Genomic DNA, 23,965 nt, shown 5'->3' with positions numbered 1-23,965 from the left:
TTAACTTCTTCCTTAAGCCTAGTAGAATTCTGCTTGTCAGATATCACTGTCCATGAATCCTAACCTGCTCTTTGGAGCATCATCAAACAACACCATTCTTATTTCCATAAGAGTCCTTCAAAGGTTTGAAGATAATTATCATGGCTTTCCTTGATATGTATTTTCTTCTTGATGAAGACAGTAAAGCATAGGGATGAAACTCTGAGTTCAGAGTTAGAGGCCTGGGTTTTTGTCATGACCAGGTAGGTATCTGTGGGCAAGTCACTTGACAATGCTAAGCCTCAGTTCTACTCTAGCCCCAAATTCCATGATTCTACTATTTCTTCTATTATTTATTTCTTCTATCCTCAGGCACAGTTATTTCTTCCATTCCTCAGGCATGTTTCCAGACCCCTCATTGTGGCGGTTGTCTTTTGCATTGTCTGACAAGAACAGAACAGCAGTCCCCCTTTGGGAAAATTCTTGATCTCTCACTCACACCAAGTGGTTTGAATGGAAGATGCCAAGTTTTTAGACATCTCACACCCCAGGCTATCTACATGGGCCAATCCCCTGGCCACAGCTAACTGGCCTAGAGTTAGGCACCTTACCCAAGTTTAACTAATTAGACCAGAGAGAACAATTATTAATTCCTCTCTGGAGCTGGAATTGAAAGGAGTGAGGTGACAGCTCCTTGGGGCTATAATTTTCCCTTTTCGAGCTGACTTACTAGAGAATGACACCTACATGCAGAGTCACAAAAAAAAGAAGGGTGATGAGGTGATCTTATGAAGTTCAAGTCCTTGGTTCCAGGTTATCTCTGAGGACCAACTGCACTCCTGTCCTTCCCATCATTTAGTTAATTCCCCTTTTGCCCTAGCTGGGGTTCTCTCCTTACAAACAAACAAGTCTAGAGTAATACACTCGCCTTTCTAAGCAGGCCTCAAATGGAGATAGCTCTGGTTTATCTGTTCCCCTTCCCAACCCTTTCAGCTAACTCTCCACTCCCCCAATCTTCTGCCAACAGCTATTTCAGATGGGTAACTAGAGTCTATGTATAATACAAAAAGGGCTATCACACCCTGGCCGGTGTTCTCAGTGATTAGAGCATTGGTCCAAGCACCGAAGGGTCACTGATTCGATTCCCAGTCTAGGGCACATACCTGGGTTGCAGGTTCAATCCCCAGCCCCAGTCAGGGTGCCTGTGGGAGGCAACCAATCCATGAGTCTCACATTGATGTTTCTCTCTCTCTCTCTCTCTTTCTCTCTCCATCTCTCCCTCCCTCCCTTCCACTCTATCTAAAATTATTGGAAAAAATATCGAGACAGGATTAATAAAAACAAAAAAGGGCTGTCGCTTCCTTTAGTCTGGCCCTTGTTCAGAAGGGCATTTCAAGGCTTCATCTTAGAGCAGTCGTGCTACCTTGCTGATTCATATTGAGCATGTGGTCCCCTCAAACCCCCAGCTCTTTTTCATGTAAACCATGGAAGCCAGGGCTTTCCCTTTGCTATGCTACAATTCTATAGTTGGGTTTGTTCTGTTTTAGGGGGCTGGGGGATGAAGCTTGTGTCCTAATTGCAAAAAAACACTTAGCCTTGTTAAATGTTATAGGTTAGATTGGGGTGAGTGTTCCAGCCTGCTGAGATTGTTTTGACTAGGATTCCATCATCAGTGACAAAGCTTCCCAACTGTTCTTCCAAATGCACCAGGTTACAGATGTGCCAGGATGTTCATTCCCTCGCTTCTCTGTTTGATGGAATGAAGTTTGGGGCTCTGAACCCACATTAGCAGCTTCCGACTCTGGCAGCAATATCATTTTCTGAGTATTCCTATTTCAAGTCTCCACAGTTATGGTAACATAGGGAAACTAATTGTTTTATAACATAAAAGTATTTACTAACAAAATGCTCATTTTCAAAATTGGTCCCCACTTAAACATCTCCGCTTGCTTAATCTTAGTCTATATTCTCATCCATCAAGTCACATTTTTATTGCTTGTTCTCGGCAATATTTAGGATTTCTCCACAATAAACTATAAATGCAATGCAATTTTGTTTTAGGGGTAACTCTAGATTTTGCAAAAGATGCAGAATTTTATGAAGTTGATGAAAGTGATGTTAGAAACCTGTTTGAATAACAAGTAAAGCCACTGTCCATTGGAAAGGTTACCAACTGAATGGGAGAAAGTTCACATGGCCAATGCCCAATAAATAAAATCTAATGATAAGAATATGTATATATAGAGAGAGAGAGAAAGAGAGAGAGAGAGAGAGAGAGAATATGCAAATTAGGCTGGGATGCCATAACAGGTCATGACTGGACAGGAGGAGGTTGCATGCGCAGGTGAGGCCTGGAGCAGAGACAGAGACAGAGACAGAGACGGGGAGCCAGCGAGCCACCGAGGCCCCGGCTCCAGCCGGGCCCCCTGGAGCCAGAGCGGACACAGACAGGGACGGGGGGCAGGCCCGCAGCCTCTGCAGCTTAGCATAGACCTGGAGAGGAGACGGCAGGCCTGCCTCCCGCGGAAGCAGAGCAGCTCCTGTGGAAGCAACACTGAGTGTGCTGCGGTTCCACCAGCTCCCGCGGCAGCAATGGGTGGCCTACTGCGCGTGATATCACACAATGGGCTACTAGTACATAATAATTGAGAAGAGGCCTTGAAAACTGTAAAAGTCAAATGTGTTGTGAATTATATTTCAACTAGAGGCCCGGTGCACAAAAATTTGTGCACTCGGGGGGGGGAGGGGGGTCCCCCAGCCCGGCCTGTGCCCTCTCGCAGTCTGGGATCCCTCGGGAGATAACGACCTGCTGGCTTAGGCCTGCTCCCGGGTGGCAGAGGGCACACCCAATCCCTAGGTGCAGCCCCTGGTCAGGCTCAGAGCAGGGCCGATTGGGGAGTTGGGGCGCTGCCCCGTCATGCACAGAGCAGGGCGGGCGGATCGGGAGGTTGCGATGCCACCCTCAGTCACACTCAGGGTAGGGCCGATTGGGGGGTTGGGGCACCGCCCCCTGTCACACTCAAGGCAGGGTCGATGGGGAGGTTGCGGCGCCACCCCCTGTCACGCATAGAGCAGGGCCGATCAGGGGGTTGGGGCGCTGACCCCTGTCACTCACAGAGCAGGGCCCATCAGGGGGTTGGGGAGCTCCCCCCTGTCATGCACAGAGCAGGGCCCATCAGGGGGTTGGGGAGCTCCCCCCTGTCACACACAGAGTAGGGCCGATAGGGGAGTTGGGGCACCGCCCCCTGTCAGACACAGAGCAGGGCGGATCAGGAGGTTGGGGCACTGCACCCTGTCACACTCAGGGCAGGGCCAATGGGGAGGTTATGGCTCTACCCTGTCACACACAGAGCAAGGCCCGTGGAGGGGGGTTGGGGCGCCACCCTCTATCACCCACAGAGCAGGGCCGATCAGGGGGTTGGGGCACTGCCACTGTCACACTCAGGGCAGGGCCGATGGAGAGGTTATGGCTCTACCCTGTCACACACAGAGCAGGGCCTGTGGGGGGGTGGGGGGGGGGTTGGGGCGCCGCACCCTGTCACACACAGAGCCGCAGGGCGATCAGGGGATTGGGGAGCTTCCCCCTATCAGGCACAGAGCAGGGCTGATCAGGGGGTTGGGGCGCCTTCCCCTGTCACGAACAGAGCAGGGAGGATGGGGAGGTTGTGGCCCCGCCCCCTGTCACACACAGAGCCACAGGGCGATCAGGGGGTTTGGGCGCTGCCCCCTGTCACGCTGATCCCGGTGCCGGGAGCCTCACTTGCTCCGCTGATCCCGGTGCCGGGAGGCATATTACCCTTTTACTATATAGGATAGAGGCCTGGTGCATGGGTGGGGGCTGGCTGGTTTGCCCTGAAGGGTGTGCTGGATCAGGGTGGGGGTCCCCACTGGGGTGCCTGGCCAGTCTGGGTGAGGGGCTGAGGGCCGTTTTCAGGCTGGCGGGTGACTGAAGCTCCCAACCGCTCCTTTTTTTCTTTTCTTTTTTTCTATTCTGGGCCAGCTTTAGCTCTGAGGCCTCGCTGCTGAAAACATTGATACAATGTTGCAGTCCGGCTGACTGAAGCCCGGCTGACTGAAAGCCGGTTTCTAGGGTTTTGTTTAGCTTCTATATTTGCAACATAGTTGCTTAGAGTTGCAGCTGAGAGGCCGGCAAGTCAGGCGGGGAACGTTGGAGTCCGCCATCACTGGAGCAAGCAAGCCTCCCTGTTTGCTTCAGTGCATGGCTGCCAGCCGCCATCTTGGCTGACAGTTAATTTGCATAAGGATATGCTGATTAGCCAATGGGAAGGGTAGCGGTCGTACACTAATTACCATGTTTCTCTTTTATTAGTGTAGATTACAGTCATTTTTAAAAAGTCAAATGTGAACTAAGGAATATTATCTTATAAAAGCATCAAATTGTGTAGAAACATGTACTCAACCCTTTTTGCATAAAACCCAGGAACAGTTGACTCAGTCTTTGTGTGGTTTAAGAAATAGCATACAGCTGAAATTATAATCAAAACTGTCCATATGATCAAATTTACTTTCTTAAATTTTAGTTTTACCTTTCAAAATAAAGTCTCAATAAAAATTTTTCTCGGGATCAGTAAGTCTTTGGATTATGAGGGCATCCTAAACTTGAGTTGTTGCCATTGTTGCAACTTTTGTCCTTTGCTCCTTGTCTTCAGAAGACTATTCGAGACTGTCTAAATCACTCTCCAAGAAAACAACTGCCCTGCCTGAAAGCCATGGTTAACTTGGGCTCTATGTTACCATTAGATAATCAAGTGCATAATATTTGTCATAAGTACAAGCCACGCCTTTTCTTCTCTCTTCCTAGATGGATGTTCAGGAAACTCATTCTTTCCTTAATGGATACTGTAAGGAACTATCAAAGGAGCCTGCAGGATACCTCAAGTCCCTTTTATTATTCAAAGAAAGATCCCTAACTTCTGTTTACACTGGACACTCCTGGCATTAAGTAACTAATGGGACAACTGGTCCCCTCCCTCTAGACACATAAACCCTGCAAGAGCCATAATTGAGTGTGACTTTTTCATCAAGTCTTCCCAGGACCTTGCTGAGTGCCACCCCCATGGCAGGCACTCCATTAGCTCCATAAATATTTATTGAACATAAACATAAATTAACAGCTTCAACTCTGTCACTTACTGTGTAACACTGGACAAGTCCTCTATCCACTCTGGGTCCTACTTTGTTCATTTTAAACTAAAGGGGTCGGGCCAGATGATCCTGGAGTTTCCTTTTCTAATGTTAATATTCTGTATTCCCACCTTGTTGACTAGTGGTTCCTGACTCTGTTTTCCAATCAGAGACTCGAAAGCTAGATAGTTTCCATAGTACTGGCAAGTTTTAATCACATGTACACCCTGGAAGGCAGGATCTTGAAGGATTTCTATAACCTATGGGACTCTAAATTCTAAGTGACTACAACATAAACATTTAGGCCACCAAATTACTATATGGTTATCTCGGCATTCCATTTTTCCTGAAAAACATAACACAAAAACCCATAGTCACAGTCTGAGGCTTTGAGAAATGATACTCAGAAAGTTTTATGAAATGAAAGGGGGACTCTGTTTCAGAACAAGTAACAGGTTAACTTCATTTGGAATGCCAAACGCCACATCCTGCCACAGAATTATTTCCTCACACTTCACATGCTCAAAAACAAACAAACAAACAAACAAACAAATAAATAAATAAATAAATAAAAGAGACAACAGTTAATGCTAATATTCTTCTACCTGCAAGCTTTAACTTTAGCCACGGCCTCAAACATCAGCTGTATATGTAAAAGGAAGCGTATGTTAGTCCAATTTAAAAGTAGAGCATTTTCATTTCATCATCAGCCTCCCCTCCTCTATTTCCTGTGTTATCAGATGTTAGAGAGAGAGCCAGCGGTCTGATTGTGAAACTGGCAATTTGGCAGACAAAATACGCACGTTCAACCAGCATTCTTTCAAATAAGAACCTAGCATGGATCTAACCGCCTGAGAGTCACAGAGAAGATACACACCAGCAGAAGGCATAAACCCAGACAAATAAAAAAAAGGTACCAAGGAATTCCTGAACCAACAGAGCCAATTCCAGGGGTCTCCTCTAACTCCAGGGATTTCTTCAGTTCCATATTCTCCTTCAGAAAGGACAGACTCAGTTTAACCTTTGCTCCTAATAGACTCCCATGGCCCATGGAGCTAACAAGTCCAATTGTTAACTAGCTTCTGTAATGGCATATCTGATTCTTTTGTGGGACAGGCTGTCCTATCTGGTATTTTTAAGTTAGGAGATAGTAAAAAGACGCACTCTGAATTAACTTGGAGAGTTTCTGTTTAGTCACATCCTGAGTATGTGACCACAAGACATGGAAACTGATGCTCCAAATGGCACCAGCAGTGCAGGCCCCTAAGGAGGATGCTCATGGGGGAAATTTTTTTTCTCCAATTGGGGCATTCAAAATGGGCTCAAGTGTAAGGAAGATGGACAGCCATCCATGGATGTACCCACCCATCTAGTCATCCACCCATCTCTCGTTTACTAGGTAGGCGCCTACCATGTAAACATTGTCAGTAGAGACCAGCATTGTCTGTTTGATTCTTGTATGTGCCCTGACTGAGGATCAAACCCGCAACCTTGGTGTATTGGGATGATGCTCTAACCAACTGAGCTATCTGTCCAGGGCAAGACCAACACTTCCTTTAAAAACAAACACGGTGAAAATAAACTAGTTGCCAAATGTTTTCTTTCCCCACAGAAAAGACATTTTTCTGTGTCTTGGGAAACCAACTGACTGGTGTTTGTGTGTCAATTTTACCAAACTGGGTAAATTAGGAAGTTTTCTGCTCATAAGGCCATATGACGAGCCTACTGTGGTTTCAATGATTTCTCTACTGGGCAGCTAAGAACTCATTCACAGCATAAATCATCCTATTTCCTTGGCCATCTCAGACATACTCTCAGTCATGTGAATGGCACTGGAAACAAACTGAAAGCTGTCAAAACATCCTGTAATCGTAGGGAAATGAACAGACCCACTTTGTCATGCATATTTGCCCCCATTTCCCCTGCCCCCATTACCTTCCTATGAACCCACATTCATAAATCTACATGTCAACCATAACAAACAGTATGTGTAAAACGTTAAATACATGAATTCTTTCCTTCTCACACTGATAATAAGACTGAACTTGGGCTAAGTCCATAAACAGAAAACTATTTTTATATCATTTAAGCTCCTGTTTAAAATTCTGTTGTGAAAGATAACTTGTTAGCTGAAATAATATACTATATATTCATGGGATTTTGAAAACTATCAAACTGAGACCCAGCAACACAAGGTAAGATATGTAAAAATCACACATAGTTAAAATCATGGAACTTTATGGCGGTAAAGGTTTGAGATGTTAACGTGTGCTCTTCCGAGCATTTTTAAAAGGGTAAGAGCTGGTCCACGGTGGCCAAATGACTTGCCCAAGGTGGCAAAAACAATTAGTGTCAGAGTCCATGAAATATACACCCATATTCTCTTACTATTTGTCATAAAGAGTGTAGTAACCTAAGAAGACATCAATTCAAATCTGATTTGACAAGAGTAAACATGTCTCAAAGATATGTAGCTGTGCCCCCTTTGAGTCATTAACCCACACCCAGTCAGTGACGGTACAGATATTACAGCAATAGCACACACCAACACCACATTGCTTCCCCTTACACAGAAGAGCAGCCTGATGAAGTCGAGAAGACCCAGGCGTTTACACAACGCAACTTAACCTGAAGCTTGACCTACTCAGATTAGCTGGGTGCAAGCCCAACTTGATCCATAAAATCCCCATGACACCAACATTTTTCTCTTTTAAAATCCCTAACTGAAAGTAAAAGATGAAAACAGTAGAAAAATTAAAACAGTGGAGAAATGCCTAAAACAAAAAGTTCAAAATATCCTTTATTCACCCAAAGCAACCACTACCAACAATTTTTTGTGTATTCTTTCAGGAGAAAAGTTACACATACACACACACAAACACACACACACACACACACAATTTTAAAAAGTTATGTATAGTTGCTTCTAGCGCGCCTCTGTGTGTGTGTGTGTGTGTGTGTGTGTGTGTGTGTGTGTGTGTGTTTTCTGAGCACCCTGGTTTGATTCTGTCTTCACATTGCTTGCCAGGAGCTCAATCTCACTAGTTCAGATGATAAACTGGTCACTTCAAGGACAGAAACCCTGTTGTTAATCAAAGTTAATTTGCTCTTAACTGACATTGTATTTCTGGACAAAGGGACAGAGAAAGGGGAAGATTAGGGATGGAAAGGAGGAAAGAGGAAATTAGTGAGAAAAGGAAAGAAAAAGATAGAGAAACAAAGAGAAAGAGAAAAAGATAAAAATACAGACCAGCACCTGACAGATGCTCATTCAGTACTTTCTGAATGACTGACTGCCAAATAAACGAATGAGTGAAGAAACTGGGATAGGCATATTTTACACATGACATTTAACATATCAAATGATATGGCCCCAGTTCTCTAAAAAGTAAGCATCCTTCTTGATCCACGCTGTCTAGTATGGTAGCCACTGGCCATGCGTGACTATTGAATATTTGAAACGTGTTCTTTCAGTGTAAAATATACAGCAGATTTCAAAGACTTCGTATTTTTTTAAAGGATGTAAAATATCTCATTAATAATTCTTATATTGATTATAAATGAGAATATTTTAAATATGTTTAGGTTAAGAAACCATATTTTAAAAATTAATACACCTGTTTCCTTTTCTTTCTTTTTTTACTGCAGCTTCTAGAACACTTTAAATTTCATATGTGGCTCACATCATACATTTTTTTTTTGGATAGCACTGGTCTGGACTGTAGATACTATTATAGCAGTGACTATATCTGTCTTTCTCTGATCTATCCCAGCACCTAGTACAGGGCCCTGAGAATAGTGAATGCCCAATAAATATGTACCAGGTGAAAGGCTGTCGGTGGTGTCTAGATAAGGCAATAACTAGGCCTCAGACTGCAAGGCAGGAGGCCCTGGCCCTGGTCCTAGCTCTAATGGAAAAGCAGCTCTGTGACCTTGGGCAAGGCATTGAACATGGCTAGGCCTTGTTTTCCTCATCTTTAAATTGGAGATAATATCTGCCTTTTAGGAAAACTGCATGGACCAAATAAAATAATGTCTATAAAGGGCTTTGAAATGGGAAAATAGATGTCCGGTCCCTCCAGAGTTTCAGTATTCTCTTCCAGCAATAGTCCCAGGAGAAGCCAGATGCAGAAAATACTGAAACAACAGGGTATGAAACTAACCAATAAATTCCTATCGCTGATACTTCAATTCCGGCACATTAGAAAACGTAGGTCAGGACAGGTGCAGACTTGAGAGTCTCGCACTAGTGGAAACATCAGCATCCATCACCCCTTTTCACCGCATCTCACCAACACAGTTGACAAAGGGACTTGCAGATACTTTCCTTGAGGGACCACAGAAAGACCAACAAACTGAGAGGAGAAGGCTGTCTCTGGGTGGTTGACCAAGCAGCAGAGCGGCCAATTTCATTATGACTCCTGGGGCTCACAGCCTTGTGGGAAGTTTATAATCCCGGGGGACTCTCAGGCCTCAAGGGAAAAGTTCCATGGGCACAAAACTCTATCACGGGCATTCATCCTCGTTAACGGTTTTGGGCACAGCTAGGAGGGTGGGGGTATCTTATTTTACAAGGCGATCAGGGTACCTGGCAAGGGGAGTCCCAAGGACACTTGGGCAGACTGTAGCATTTTCGTGACACCAGGATGGACTTCACCATCTCAGTCGGGCATCTTCTTCCCCAAATCAAAGATTTTTCAAGAGGGAAGACTGTGTGAAGAAAGTGTCCTTTAGCAGGGGGGGGTCTTGAGGAGCTGACTGCAGACTAACCCACCGCAGAGAAAAAGCAGACCCAACAACCCACAGCCCCGAGGCGGGAGACCAGCAGAACAAAAATAGTCCATTTCAAGCGGCCCCAGGTCAGATTCTTCCCTCAGGCTCTGCAAGGCACCGCAGAAGCCCCAGAAGTCAATGACTTACCACCAGCAAGGCCACCACACCTAGGAGAGCAAGGAGGGTGCAATGACTTCCCCTTTGCTGTGAGGGTCTGACCCTCTTCCCCTCTTTAAGGGCTGCTGCCTATGACGTGGAAGGGAGTTGTGCCATGGCCAAGCTCGGAAACCTTGGGACCAGTGCCCCGTGACCTGCATCGTAACAGCCCACAGGGCCTGAGCTGCTGCTGACTCGTCCAACCAGAACACCAAGGACAGGACAGCAGGCACGGAGCAGAGCCAAGAACACGACTACCCAGCAGAACCAACTGTGGAGGCTCTCTGAAATTCATATTCCCGGGACCAACCCCCCAAGGTTCTGGTTCAGTAGGTCCGGAGTGGGGCCCAGGTGCCTGTATTTTAAACCAAGTGCGGGGCAATGCCAATGCCCAGCCTGACGTGGGAACCTGTGGTCAAAAGAAACTTTGTTTTCCCTAATCCTTTCTCGATCCATGAGGGTTCTTCATCCTTCTTATCTCCATGAGGACGAGGAGAGCGGGGAGAGGAGACTTAGAGGAAAGCAAGGCCGAGTGGAGAGCATTGGAGAGTCTGAAGGCCCGAGGTTCCAGAGTGAACTGTTCCCGGTCTTTACTCAAGTCATTTAACCTCTCTGAACCTCAGTTTCCTCTTCTGTGGAATGGTGGTAAAGCATCTACCCACTCGGGGCTGTGGGGGGAATAAATGCATATGCAGTATCCATGACTCATAGTGGCTGCCATACAAGCATTTGTCTGATTATGAGCTCTCTCTGTGAAGGGAAGGATGGGTGCAGGGCTGTTCTCCATATGAGGATCTTTGCAAGAGACACTGTAAATTTGAATAATTGACTTAGGCGTAAAGGGGAAGAAAAGGCGAAATAAACTGCAACAACAAAAACCTGTAGAAGGGGAGCCATGGATTCAGGTTAACGGAAGAGGCTGGGGATGCACAGAGCAGGGAGGAGAACCTGTCTCTGGGAAGCTACACAGATATGGTTGGGAGGAATTCAACATAGATTCACAAAGACTTAGGCACAAAGTTACATGAAGATTTACTGCAACGTTACTTATAAAGGGAAAAATGGAAATAACCTAAAGGTATCTTTTTCTTTTTTTAAACATTATGATGAACATACATCACTTTATTTCAGAAAAAAAAATGTTCCTTTTCAAATGTAGGGAAAGATTTTGGAATCCATGGATTAGCTGAAAGCATGTTTAAATATCTCAGTGGTTCTTCTTTTAAATTCCAGTTTAACATCCAGATTAGAACATTAATATCAACAAAGGAAGGCCAGATGTGGGGCAAAAAAATCATGATTTGGGGTAACATCAGAACTTCTGAAGCACAAAGGGTATGAGAAGGATGGAGGAGTCAAAGAGAAAAGAAATCATATAAAGAAACAGATGAGATCTCTGAATCATATTAGGAGAATCAGGGATAATGCTTCCCTTCCCCCTCCACACAGACAAACACACACAATGATGAGAAGTTTTGAAATAAAACTCAATATCACCCACCAAGTCCTTTCCCACACAGGCTCACAAATCTATTTTTGTATTCCAGTGAGATTTGCAGCAGAGAATAGAGTTCCAGTAAAGAGGAAATAATTTCTGTGCTGTAACTGGGTTTTTCTCACTTCCTTCTTTTAAAATAATCACCCAACAAGTCCAAAGTTTCAGAACAACAATACAGTCTTTCATGCACTGAATATATATCCTTGCAGACATTTTGGAACTAAACTGCATCTGTGAAAAGTTCTAGGTAATTTGCTTAGAAAACTTATAATAATATATTACGGCACAGGGGCTGGAAGCAGCCTTCTACATCATCTGGTCCAACCCATCATTTCGCAGATGAAGATCTTGAGAAATAAACTGGCTGCTCCAACACACTCAAGTCTCTAATTAAAACATCTGCTCGATTTTAAGGTAGCTGATAAATTTGGAAAGAGGGGGTGGAAAACAAAACCTCTAAAATATCTTTAGTGGAGTAGTAATTATGAACAACGGGCCTATTAAATGAAGAAGCCGTAAGGATCGTGATGAAAGTATACCTCCACTCCAATAGCAGGACGACTTACTTACGTCTGGAAAACTAAGAGATTAAAATCTGCCAGAGGTAACTCGTGGACTCTGTGAGCAGGGGCTTAGGAAGAGAATTCAGGAGCTCTACCCTGAAATCTGCTGGCCTCAACACCAACATTAGCCTAATTTTATACTGAAATCAATGGGCATCCAGTAGTCGCCCTGATGTGATGATGCCTCCATTTCCAGAAAAGTGAGAAAATGGTCCATGCACAGCAGAGGTGCATGACCACTGACCTGGTAAAGGGAGGGTGGCTTAGAACCTTGCTCGATGTGGACCCCTGACCAGCGGCAATAGCATTACCTGGCTGCTTGTTAGAAATGCAGGATCTTGGGCCCCACCCAGACCTACAGAGTGAGAATATGCACAGTTCAAGATCCCCAGGGCCTCCTGAGAAACACTTACATAACGCAGCAGTAAGAAAAAGTATAATTGACGACCGGTAACTGCATTTAACCTAAGTTTCTGGAGTAATTACCTCCTTACCAGTTCTACTCTCAAAAGCTTTTTTTAGAAAAAATATTTTTATTGATTTCAGAGAGGAAGGGAGAGGGAGAGAGAGATAGAAACATCAATGAGCAGAGAATTATTGATTGGCTGCCTCCTGCATGCCCACACTGGGGATCGAACCATGATCTCATAGTTCATAGGTTGATGCTCAATCACTGAGCCATGCTGGATTGGGCACTATTGATCTTTAGGCCTTATTTTAAATTTTAAATGGTCTAAAACTTAGCCTACATTTTAAATGGTCTCAGTGAGTATCTTATTAAGTAGTCATGTTTTTTTCACAAAACATCTCAAAGTTAAGAAACAATGTAAATATAAATATTCTGGGAGCTTCATCATCTCCAAAGGCCACCCCCTCCATCTTTGCATGCTCTAACTGATACTAAGCTTTCCTGAAATTGGTCTCCCGGTAGCTTTCAATAACCCTACAATCATAACCCCATGATTATTGGCCCTACCAGTAGTTTATCCCCATTATCAAGTTTTCATTACATTTCCCACTGGGATTTTTTTTTAATGCACAGAGTCAAAGAAACAAGTTTCGGGTATTTATTTCTCATAGACCTGGGGCAGCTTATAGTAGTGGGGTATATGAAATTCTTATTTTTTGCTTTTATTTTAGGATACCTTAGGAAAATCTCACAGGTACAAGAAGAGTATTAAAATAAACTATCACAATTTATAGAGAATGTAACCAAGGACATAATTATGTCAGACTTCCAGTGTCGGGGATAATACTATCCTTAAACATTCTTTTAGCCTGAAGCTTCCCAGGAATAAAAGCAGGTGTGAAATAGGGCAAGAAGGTGATGCTTCAAAAATGTTTGAGACTCCCTGGCCTAGGAGAGTTGTAGACTATTAGCCCTGGAAAATGTCTTAGGTCAAGTCTAATTCCGCCTCCTACAGAAAAGGAAAGTGAAACCCAAAGAAGCTGAGTGACTTGCCCAGTATTAGCCATCTCCTTAGCAGCAGAGCCAGGCAATGGAGTGCCTCTGTCGCAGTTCAAAGGTCTTTTTGCTACATTGCCAGACTCAGAGTCTTAAGTCTGTTAAGAAAGCTTGTCTGGCCCGGCCAGGTGTGGCTCAGTGGTTGAGCACTGACCTATGAACCAGGAAGTCACGGTTCGATTCCTGATCAGGGCATATGCCTGGGTTGCAGGCTCGATCCCCAGGGGGAGGGCCTGTAGGAGGCAGCCAATCAATGTTCATCTCTCATCATTGATGTTTCTATCTCTCTCTCCCTTCCTCTCTGAAATCAATTTTAAAAAAAATTTTTTTTAAAGAACGCTTGTCTAGCATAAAAATCAGAGCTATTGCACATAACTTGGCTGACCAAGGGCAATGGCTATGGAGACCCCAAAAGCAAATCCAAGCCATCCTGTCAAACCCCCAAATTCACAAATCTAAAACCAACAAGTTACACTGAAGCCATGAGACTCCTTCCTCCTCTGTTTCCTAGAATTCCACCTGTCCCTGTGTATCCACTGATTCTGAGCTACAGAGACTTTCTACTAAGCAGCTCATTTTACTCTCCCATTAAAATCGACTTTCTGATGAAAGTTTCTTTGCGTTCAGAACAGGAACACCACTATGAAACACTTCATTCTTTCTGAAACACTTGGCACTAAACACTCATAGCATACTGAGCCAGAGTTGCTAGCAAAAAGTAAAATACAGGCAATCAATTTATCCAGGCATCTAAACATTGGATGCATCCAAACAAGATTTTAGTGCCAAAGTGAGCAATCCAAACAATATTTTAAAAATCCTTTTTACCATCAATTTTTTAAAATAACACCACTGTAATGTTTTAAAGAAAAATCAGTTAGAGGATAGAGCATGAGGTGCCAGTACAGTGATATTTCATCCAGGGAGCTCTGATTGATTGGTGGGTGGGTCCCAGTGGCCAGCCCACAAGATTATAATGAACCATTGCAGTGACATAAGCTAATCCACAGAAATAACCAGTTGTGTCTCACTTCTTTGTAAATGTAGGCAGATCACAACTCTCTCAAATCAGTGAAGTGTGACCAAGCAAGTATGAATCCAGTGTGCTTTTTCTACCATCATGTCCTTCTGAAATAAAAATAAGCAAACCCAGGAAAAATTGCTAATCCAGGTCCCAAGCATCTCAGGTGAGATCTTTAGGCTAACACTAGTCATTTATGTGACAAAATGAGCTGGGGACCCACTGTGTTCCATGACCTGCTTGTACTTATTGATTTCAAGCAACCTATTCCTGATATAAAAGCATCTAGGGAGTTACACAGTATTAACTTTTTAAAATTTAAATATAGTTTTATTGATTTCAGAGAGGGAAGTAGAGGGAGAGAGAGAGAGAAAAATCAGTGATGAGAGAGAATCATTGATTGACTGCCTCCTGCAAGCCCCACACTGGGAATTGAGCCTGCAACCTGGGCCTGTGCCCTGACCAGGAATCGAACCATGACCTCCTGGTTCATAGGTCGACATTCAACCACTGAGCCACGCCAGCCAGGCTACAGTATTAACTTTTTAAGGTCAATAAAAATTTGTGAATTCTTAGTTCGGTTCACTAAATGAGACAGGGGAGGATGAATTAAATTAATGCCCAAGTCGCACCAGGGATAATTGAACATAGTTACATCACTCCATCATTTTCCAGGCTTCTTTGCTGGCATCAGGTTTACAAGATCTTAAGAGAACAGAAGAACACACATAGCCTGCTCATAGCCCACGGTGAGGCAAGAATGGAAAACAAAAAGAGGAAGAAAGGCTGTGACATGTATTCATCCAAAAGTATATCTTCCGTTACTGTTCATCAGAGTGTACGTCATACTTCCTGGGCCACTCAAGTCATTAGCCCTGGCAGAGAGGATCGGAATTTTCCCACTTTACAAGAAGAAACAGGGCAAAAAACAGAAGCTAGGCTGGCGGGAAACGGAGGGTTGTTTCCCTATAAATATGTTATCCAAAAGTGACACCTTTTCAACAAAAATCTTACAGTCATGTGATGGTAAAATGGAAATGGCTTGCAAGCCGGAAGGTTGGCAGTCTTGTTCCTCACACTCCCACCAAACTAAGTCTCATCCTCCCACCCCCACTGCCCTCTCCTGGGCTGGAACCTGTGTCCTGCATCTCCCAAGGTGTAGGAAATTCTCACAGGCTTTTGTCCGAGCTCAGAACCCAAGGGAAAGGTTCACCTTCCTCAACTTCGGTCCAGAGACCTATCCTATCATGATCCCATCCCAGGAGCAGGCTGCTCTACACCAATGAGTACAGCTGGGGCTCTTAGCCTAGTGAGGTCCAGGTGCGTTTTGTAATATAAATGACTAGTGTCGACGTGACGGTGTCTCACCTGAAATGCCTAGGGCCTGGGTTACTGTTTTCTTGGGGGGGTTTTTTAATCCTCACCCAAGGATGTTTTATTGATTTTAGAGAGAGAAAGAGGGAGAGAGAGGAAGAGAGAGTGTGAGACAGAGGAAGAGAGAAGCACGGATGTGAGGGAGAAACATCAATCGCTGTCTCCTACACACCCCAACCAGGAACGGCACCTGCAACCTTCCTGGTATGCTGGACAACACCCCAACCGACTGAGCGCCCGGCCGGGGCAGGGTTAGCCATTCTTCTAGGGCTCGCCCATCTGTACCTCAGAGGCGACCCTTACCTTCAGAAATGGCCTTCTTCACAGCTGCCACGTACGTCTCGGGCTCGTCGTCACAGGTGAGCTCCTGCCAGTGCGCCCACTCTGGAAAGAAGTCCAGGAACTCCTTGCTGTTCTGCACCCCGCAGAGCAGCCGGACCATGCGCTGCGGCGGGTGGAAGGCTCTCTGCAGCAGCGGCAGCTGGGCCGGCTGGCCGAAGTGCTGCACCAGCTCCGCGGACAGCAGCACCACGATGCAGCGCGTGCTGAGGAAGAAGGTCAGGTCCTCAGCTGAGAAGAAAGTGTCCGGGCCCAGCCGGTAAGTCAGCGTCTTCTGGCCACGGACCTGCCGGCTGGACAGGAAAAGGTCCTGGAGGTATTGGCACCACTCCTCCGCATCCGGGCTGTAGACCAGGAGAATGTCACACCTTCGGAACACCCCTGAGCGAGAACAAGGCACTTATGTCAACACGCCTGCTTTCCATGACCTGCAAGATATACCATCCCGATGGAGAGCCGGGCACCCACGGTCTTTCCCTGTCCACCTCCAGCGGGCCTGTTTGACTTCTTTCCCCACTTACAGCTGGTGTTACAACTGTACCAAACTCTGCTTTTGCCCAAACATGCAATGCCACGTCAGATGCTTGCATTAGCTATTGCTTCTGCTGGCCTACTCTTCCCCCCACGGCTGGTACAATACACGATTGAGTTAAGAAGGGCTTTGGGGGCCCTGGCCAGGGTGGCTCAGTTGGTTGGAGCATCATCCCATGCACCAAAAGGGCACGTACCTACGTTGTGGGTTTGGTCCTCAGTTGAGGCACATATAAGAAGCAACCAATTGATGTTTCTCTCACCTCTTTCTCTTTCTCTCTCCCTTCCTCACTCTAAAATCAGTAAAAATAATAATAATAATAATAAAATAAAATAAAAAATAAAAATAATTGTCCTTGGGTGAGGATTTAAATAGTATGTGTGTGGGAGAGTGTCTTTTGGAGATCACTTGGCCCAAATGCCTCTTTGACAGATAAACAAACACTTCAGCTGTGAGGATGAAGGGAATTACTTAAATTCACACTCAGTAATCAGTCACAGAGCCAATACTAAATGGGTTAAGAATGAGATCTCAGAAAGGCTGTGGTCCTGTACATTAGTGATGAAGAAGCCGTTGGCAATGTCCTCAATGGGTTGACAAGTGATGGCAAGGAAGTGAAGAAGAGTGAAGAAGAGACTTGCTAGAGCATAAGAAGTTCCCTTAAGAAGACAGTGTGGGCCTAGAACAGTGATGGCGAACCTATGACATGCGTGTCAGAGGTGACACGCAAACTCATTTTTTTGGTTGATTTTTCTTTGTTAAATGGCATTTAAATATATAAAATAAATATCAAAAATTTAAGTCTTTGTTTTACTATGGTTGCAAATATCAAAAAATTTCTATATGTGACACGGCACCAGAGTTAAGTTAGGGTTTTTCAAAATGCTGACATGCCGAGCTCAAAAGGTTCGCCATCACTGGCCTAGAGCATCATCCCAGTCCGCCAAGGTTAAAGGTCCAGTCCTCCATCAGGGCACATACAAGAAGCAACCAATGAAGGCATAAGTGGAACAACAAATCCACATTTCTCTCTCTACTCAAATTTTTTTTAAAAAAAAGAAGGCAGTGTGGCTCGTGGAGCACTGGTTGATGAGCAGGAAACCAGTGACTACAGAGCCCTGACCACGTGGCCTTAAGCCACTTATGCCACTTTTATGAGGAGACAGTGACCCAAAAGCAAAACAGCAGGTTTAAGATTGACAACTTCTAGGCCACTGAGGGAATAAGTACTCACCACTCCCTGCCTCTCTGTTAACAGACATCACAAAACCTGTGGTTCATTAAAGATCTCTTGTCGTCAAGGAAAGTTTAAATGTTAATAACAGCAGGAACTGAGTGTGGAGTATCCAGGAACTCTCTACTATCTTCACAGTTTTTCTATAAATCTAAAACATCTAAACATCTAAAATAAAAATTTAAATATACAGTTGAAATAAAAAGCACTTATGAGATTAGCCTCTTCTAATGAAACAAGGTTTTTAGTATCTTCACACAAATATACATATTTAAAATGTCTCATTCCAGGGGGTCTGGTGTTACATTTGACCCCCTCCCCCTCCCTCCCCCCCCCCCCCCCCCCCCTTTAAGCAAAAGTGCTTGAGAAGGAAGTGGTCACTTCCTCAGACCAGTTAATATCACAACCTATTTGGTCACCACCAACTTGTAGTGTGACTTCCGACCAATATACTAAATCTAAGCAAATATTGCCTCAATGTAAATGAGGACAACGGGATCTGTCGCCATCCTGGATTTTGCTCTGCTGCTGAAATTGAAAGCTGGGGAAGTTGTAAAAAAAAAAAAAAAAAGTCCAAAGTGAAAATTCAAGTCCCTCCACAACATGCTGAGCAATGACAAAAGTCTAAATGCCTTGTAAGCAACTCTGTCTCCTATAGGGGGCACCCCTTTCTTCAAGAATAATTCCCTTCCTTTAACCAGAAGTCACTTCTTCAAGTATGCTAAATCAATTCTCTCATTTTTTGGTTATTAAAAGAAATGAAATACTTGAGCCAACAAGTGGTCATAACTGCTAGACTGGAAAAGGTCTCTGTAGAGCTTAAGGGGCAGGTTTGGCTCTAAAGGAGATAGGAAGGAAAGCAGAAGAGCAGGGGCTGGCTGGTGGCAATAGGGAGTGAGGGTGGTGGTAAGAAACACAGGGGCTGAGCGGTTCCTTTAAAAGATTCAGAATCCACCTGAGAAGAGAACAAAGAGGAAGTGCTTCTCAAACTACCCAGCCCAGACCATTTCTTTAATCTGTGGGTGGCGCTGGCACATGATACATCTGTCCTGGAGTCCCATGTTTGAATCTGCACTGAAAAGGGATGTAACATAGGGAAGGTGACCGGGGTAGGGAGAGAGCTGGAAGTTGCTCAGAATTTTCAGACTCTGAAGATTTCAAGTTTAGAAACTTGTTAAGAGTACTGAGGAGGGTGATGGGAGCATGAGTGTGCGGGGGCTGGGGGGAGGTTGGGGGTTAATGGGGGTGATGAAGACACATTTGTAATACCTTAACTAATAAAAAATAAAAATAAATTTAACAAAAGAGTACTGAGGGACCTCAAGGATCAGATGGAAAAATTAAAGGTTCCTTCAAGCCCTGTTTTCCTGTAAGTACAAGGATGGTAGAAGGATCTGGAGATAAGATAAGCAGGAAGAGGTAGGAGAGCTTTCTTCAAAGGTCTGAAGATGACGCATGAAGAAAACAATTCTAGTCTTCATCAACCACACTCGGCCACTAAGGAAAGGTATGTATGGCCTCCTTCTCCTCTCTCTCATGTGCAAATTCAAGAGATGCCATCAGGTGCCAAGGACAGGGAGCCAAGATTTTCCTTGATTTCAACAAGCAAATATGCCTTTCAAAAACAAAAGACTAATGATTACCCATCAGTAGAAGGAAATTTAAGGAAACCACATGATTCAGCCATGAAAAGGAATGAGGTACTGCTGATGCATGTTAAACCTGGATGAACCTAGAAATGATTATGCTCCCTGAAAGAAGCCAGCCACCATATTACATGATCCCATTTATATGAAAGTCCAGAGTAGGGAAATCTATGGAGACAGAGAGTAGAATTTGGGAATGGGGAGAAGGAGGGAACCAGGGGGGTAGTAGCTGAAACAGAAGAAGTTTCTTTTTGAGGTGACGAAAATGTTCTGAAATTGACGGTGGTGATGGTTGTGCATATGTGTGAAGATACTAAAAACCACTGAATTGTACACTTTAAATGAGCGGATTGTATTGTATGTGAATTATATCTCAATGAAGCAGTTTAAAAGGAGGAGGAAAAGGAGGGGGAGAAAAAGGAGGAGCAGGGGAAGGTGGAGGAGGAAGAGGAGAAGGGGGAGAGGAAGAAGACAACATGGAAGAGTGGCCTGGATGACTCCAGAGCCTACAGCATCTTGGCAAGAGATGCTCTCACCACTGTGAGCTGCCACCATGGGTCACTGTATCTCCAGACCTCAGGGAGCCCCAAGGGCCCAAGACCCAACTCCTATTTGCAGCGCCTCGCCGCAGAGGATGCTGACACTTCCAACCATCATAGACGTCTGCAGAAGCCACCACAGGGCCCGTAAACCCCAGGGTTGGCCACTGGCTTTGAGTTCCTATCGGCATGGGAGCACGCCGTCTAGCCCCGTCAGCCACACTCACTTGAATGATGCACACAGGACTCTGAGGGCTTCTTCCGCCTCCTCGGCCCAACCCCCATCCCTGCCCCGTTTGTTTCCCAGGCCTAACAGCCCAGGGCCTGTTCCCAGCCATAGAAGGAGATGGGCACTTCACTCACCTCATCTCCTACTTCTCCCCAGTCACCCACCTACTCTGGCAAACTGCTCCTTCAATACACCACATACACCCACTGACTGTTCTACCTGGAGTACTCTCCCCCCAGTGCCTACACACACACACACACACACACACACACACACACACACACACTTCGGGTCCTTGCTCAAATGTTTATGAAGACTAACCTAGCTGCCTCGTTTAAAATTATAACCCCAGGCCCCCTTTGCCCCTCGCGACTGTTTTCCCATGCACTTCTCATATCACGTCTTTTCCTCATTAAGTGTATTGTCTGCCTTCCCCCACCCCTCCATAAGCTGCATGGGGACATCGCTTCTGTCTGTTTCGTTTACTGAACGTATACTTGACACCCAGAGCAGTGCCTAGAAACAGCAGGCGGGCAGTAAGTATGTGTCGTGTGAATGAATCCCCTCCAGATAACTCTGCTTCAGCTTTCAAACGGAGTGTGCGGTGAACCTTCTGTTAGCAAGGGTTCCCTCTTCACAATACAGCTTCTTGGCCTTCAGAGCCTCGCTGGGGGGGCAGGAGGCGGCGAGCTACCTCTCCGCCGCCCGCCCTTACATAGGAAGCCTGTGTCGCCAGGGCTAAGAGAACTGTCACCACTGGCCTTTCCTACCCCTACTTCCCAAGCGCCATCGGAAGGCTGGATCTCGGGGGCTCTAGCCTCTGCCCACATCCTCCAAGAGCAGTGCCTTCCCCCGGCCGGCTAGGTTTTGTTTTTCAAGAGGCTTTTACATCCTCTTTTCACGGGTTATCGCTACTAAAACATCATAAGATGAGCAAGGAAAACACGAGTAAACCCACTTGCAAACACGGTAACTGTAATATTCTCCTCTAGGAATTCTTTGTTTGTTTCTGCTTCCCTCCACAAGACTGTGCACGCGGGAGCAGAGACCAGGCATGTCCTGGGCACCATTTGAGAACATATTTAGGTGCAAAATATCCCTCAACGTGCGTCGTAAGTGCTCATTCGTTGTCTCTACTCTCAACATTATTATACGGTTCATCCTAAGTCGCAGTGAGTGACTTGCCAAGGGTACACACCCCAGGAACCAAGAGGAACTCAGAGATTAATCAGCCTGCTGGCACCTTTAGATGGATAGATACCCAGTGGTCCCCATTCTTCAAAGTTCTGCAAAGGACACAGGAAAAGTAAAGCTAAAGGAATTGGTGTCCCTAGGTTCCCATAGAAATTCCAGAGGAAAAACAAAGCCTAGAGGGGAGAGGAAGCGGGCCGTGGCCCCAGGGCCCCCGGAGACCTCCCAGGGCCAACCTGCGACGGCCGGGGCGCCCCCTATCGGCCCGAGAAGCGTTTCGCCGGCGCCGACCAGTCGGCTCTGCCTTCTTTACCTCGGACTCCGGGTTCGCAGAGTTGGAAGAACAGGGGAAACGACCCTCAGAAGGTCCGAGAGCTGGTGACGAGGGCGAAAAGCAGACTTAGAAGATGGGGGCCGGGGAGGGCCCGGCAGGGGCTGCAAAGACTCGCGCCACAGGCTGGGAAGGGGAGCGGGGGAAAGTCGGGGTGGGAGGTTTGCGACCGGGACCCGGGGAAAGAACAGAAAGAACACAGGTCCTGCACCGGAGGCCCCGCCGAGCGGGGAGCCGGCAGGGCTGCGGGGGGCAGAGAGCGCGGGAGGGAGAGAGGGGACCCCAGCGCGGGGCTCCCGCGGGCGGCGCCTGCCTACGCACCTGAGGCTGCCATGCCGCCGGCGCCGCTCTCATGCCCGGCTCGCCGCGCGCGGGGCCGCTGCCCGGAGCGGAGGGGGCGTCCTGGGCGCGGGCCGGAGGGAGGGGGCGCCGGCTGCGCTCGCTCGGCACCGGCCGCGGCTCTGGCGCTTCCTCCCTCCGGGCAGCGCAGCGACGAGTCCCCGCGAGGGCGTGTCCACAGGGCCCGCCCGCCGGCGCCTGCGGGGCTCGGCGGCACCTGCACCCCGGCCGGCCGTTGCGGAGGGGAAGTGAGAATCCCCGTCCCGGCGCCAGCCGGCTCCCCGCACGGCCTCCGCTCCCCCCAGCACTCGGGCGGGGAAAAGGCCGGGGGCTTCCTACCACGTGCGCCCGCTCCCCTCGACTCCCCTTGACTCCCCTTGACTCCCCTCGACTCCCCTCGACTTCAGCCCGATCTCATCTCCACACAGGGCAGCCCGAGGGGGAAGGGGTGCTGGGGGGAGGAAGAAGGTGGAGCTCCCCCCCCCCCCAGCAGGACCCCTGTGACCTCTAGCGGGGTGGGGAGGAGGTGGGGGTGACGGGCACAGCTGGCCAAGACCTCTCCCCATCCCCTGGGGTTTTGTCCCTGAGCCACTGCCCCGCAGGAAAGGGGGGGGGGGGGGCAGAAGGGGAAGAGGCACCTTCCCTGGCACCTGGCCCGGGTGCTTGGCGTTGCCCTTGGTTACCCTCCAGTGACCTTTCGGTAACTCCCTGGACCTGGTCTCCTGGCGGCACATGAATATTAATCATCGTGTCATATGATGAAGGGTGAGATAATTATCTTCTTGTCTTTCATGCATGTGAGGTAGCACCGGTCCTTGTCTTCCTGGTAGAGCTGAAGAAACGAGCCACAAACTGGATCTTGCTCAGAGGCCGCCAGGGAGAAAACGCCCCGAGTTCCCTGCGGGCCTGAGCCCCGAGGCAGAGCTCTCCCTGAAGGCCTGGTCCTCCCTGTGCCTGCTCCTGTCACCATCTGTCCTCTTGGGTCTCCAACAATGCAGGGTCCAGAGGGTGGGTCCAGAGAGCGAGATGAAGGCACGATAGGGTCAGGCCAAAGGAGAAAGAAACGAAACGGGTTTAGGAATGGGGTTGCCCAGGTTGAGGCCGGTCATTCGTTTTCTATTGCTGCCCGAGAAAACAAATGACCACAAACCTAGTGACCTAACGGTCAGACATTCACTATCACACGGTTCTGCATTGCAAGAGTCCAACATGAGCGGCCCTGGGCTAAAATCAAGGGTGGGCAGATAGGGTTCCTGGCTGGAGGCTCCAGGAGCGAATCCACTTCCTTGTCTTTTTCAGCTTCTAGAGGTGACAGACACTGGCTCATGGCCCCCTTCGCTTCAAAGCCGCCACAGAACACCTCTCTGACCCTGCTTCCCCGGACGTCCCCTTTCTCTCTGACTCCCTCATCTGCCTCCCTCTGCCACTTTTGAGGATTCTAGGGATGACATTGGTCCTACCCAGAGAGTCCAGGAAAATCTCCCTATTCTAAGGTCAGCTGACCAGCAACTTTAAGACCATCTGTAACCTTAATTCTCTTTTTCTATGTAACATAACATGTTCACAGGTTCTAGGGGTTAGGCCAGTGGTCGGCAAACTCATTAGTCAACA

The 23,965-nt window shown here is 46.8% G+C and overlaps 1 protein-coding gene across 1 annotated transcript in view; it reads right to left on the bottom strand.

Moving 5' to 3' along the window:
* The window catches only part of PIK3AP1 (phosphoinositide-3-kinase adaptor protein 1), a 101,121-nt gene extending 78,646 nt beyond the window's left edge, over positions 1–22,475 (bottom strand). The window contains exons 1-2 of the mRNA XM_070432599.1: positions 22,337–22,475; positions 16,278–16,694 (exon numbers count right to left, since the gene is read on the bottom strand). Of these exons, the coding sequence (XP_070288700.1) occupies positions 16,278–16,694; positions 22,337–22,349 (430 nt within the window). The 5' untranslated portion in view covers positions 22,350–22,475. The remainder of the gene's footprint in view (positions 1–16,277; positions 16,695–22,336) is intronic.
* Between the last annotated feature and the right edge of the window lie 1,490 nt (positions 22,476–23,965).

This window comes from Myotis yumanensis, unplaced genomic scaffold, assembly GCF_028538775.1.
Source record: "Myotis yumanensis isolate MYYU_CA2020_CCGP unplaced genomic scaffold, mMyoYum1.0.hap1 SCAF_13, whole genome shotgun sequence".
In the NCBI taxonomy this organism is placed as follows: Eukaryota; Metazoa; Chordata; class Mammalia; order Chiroptera; family Vespertilionidae; genus Myotis; species Myotis yumanensis.
Note: the sequence above shows the minus strand (reverse complement) of the source record. Positions and strands in the feature narration are given on the sequence as shown.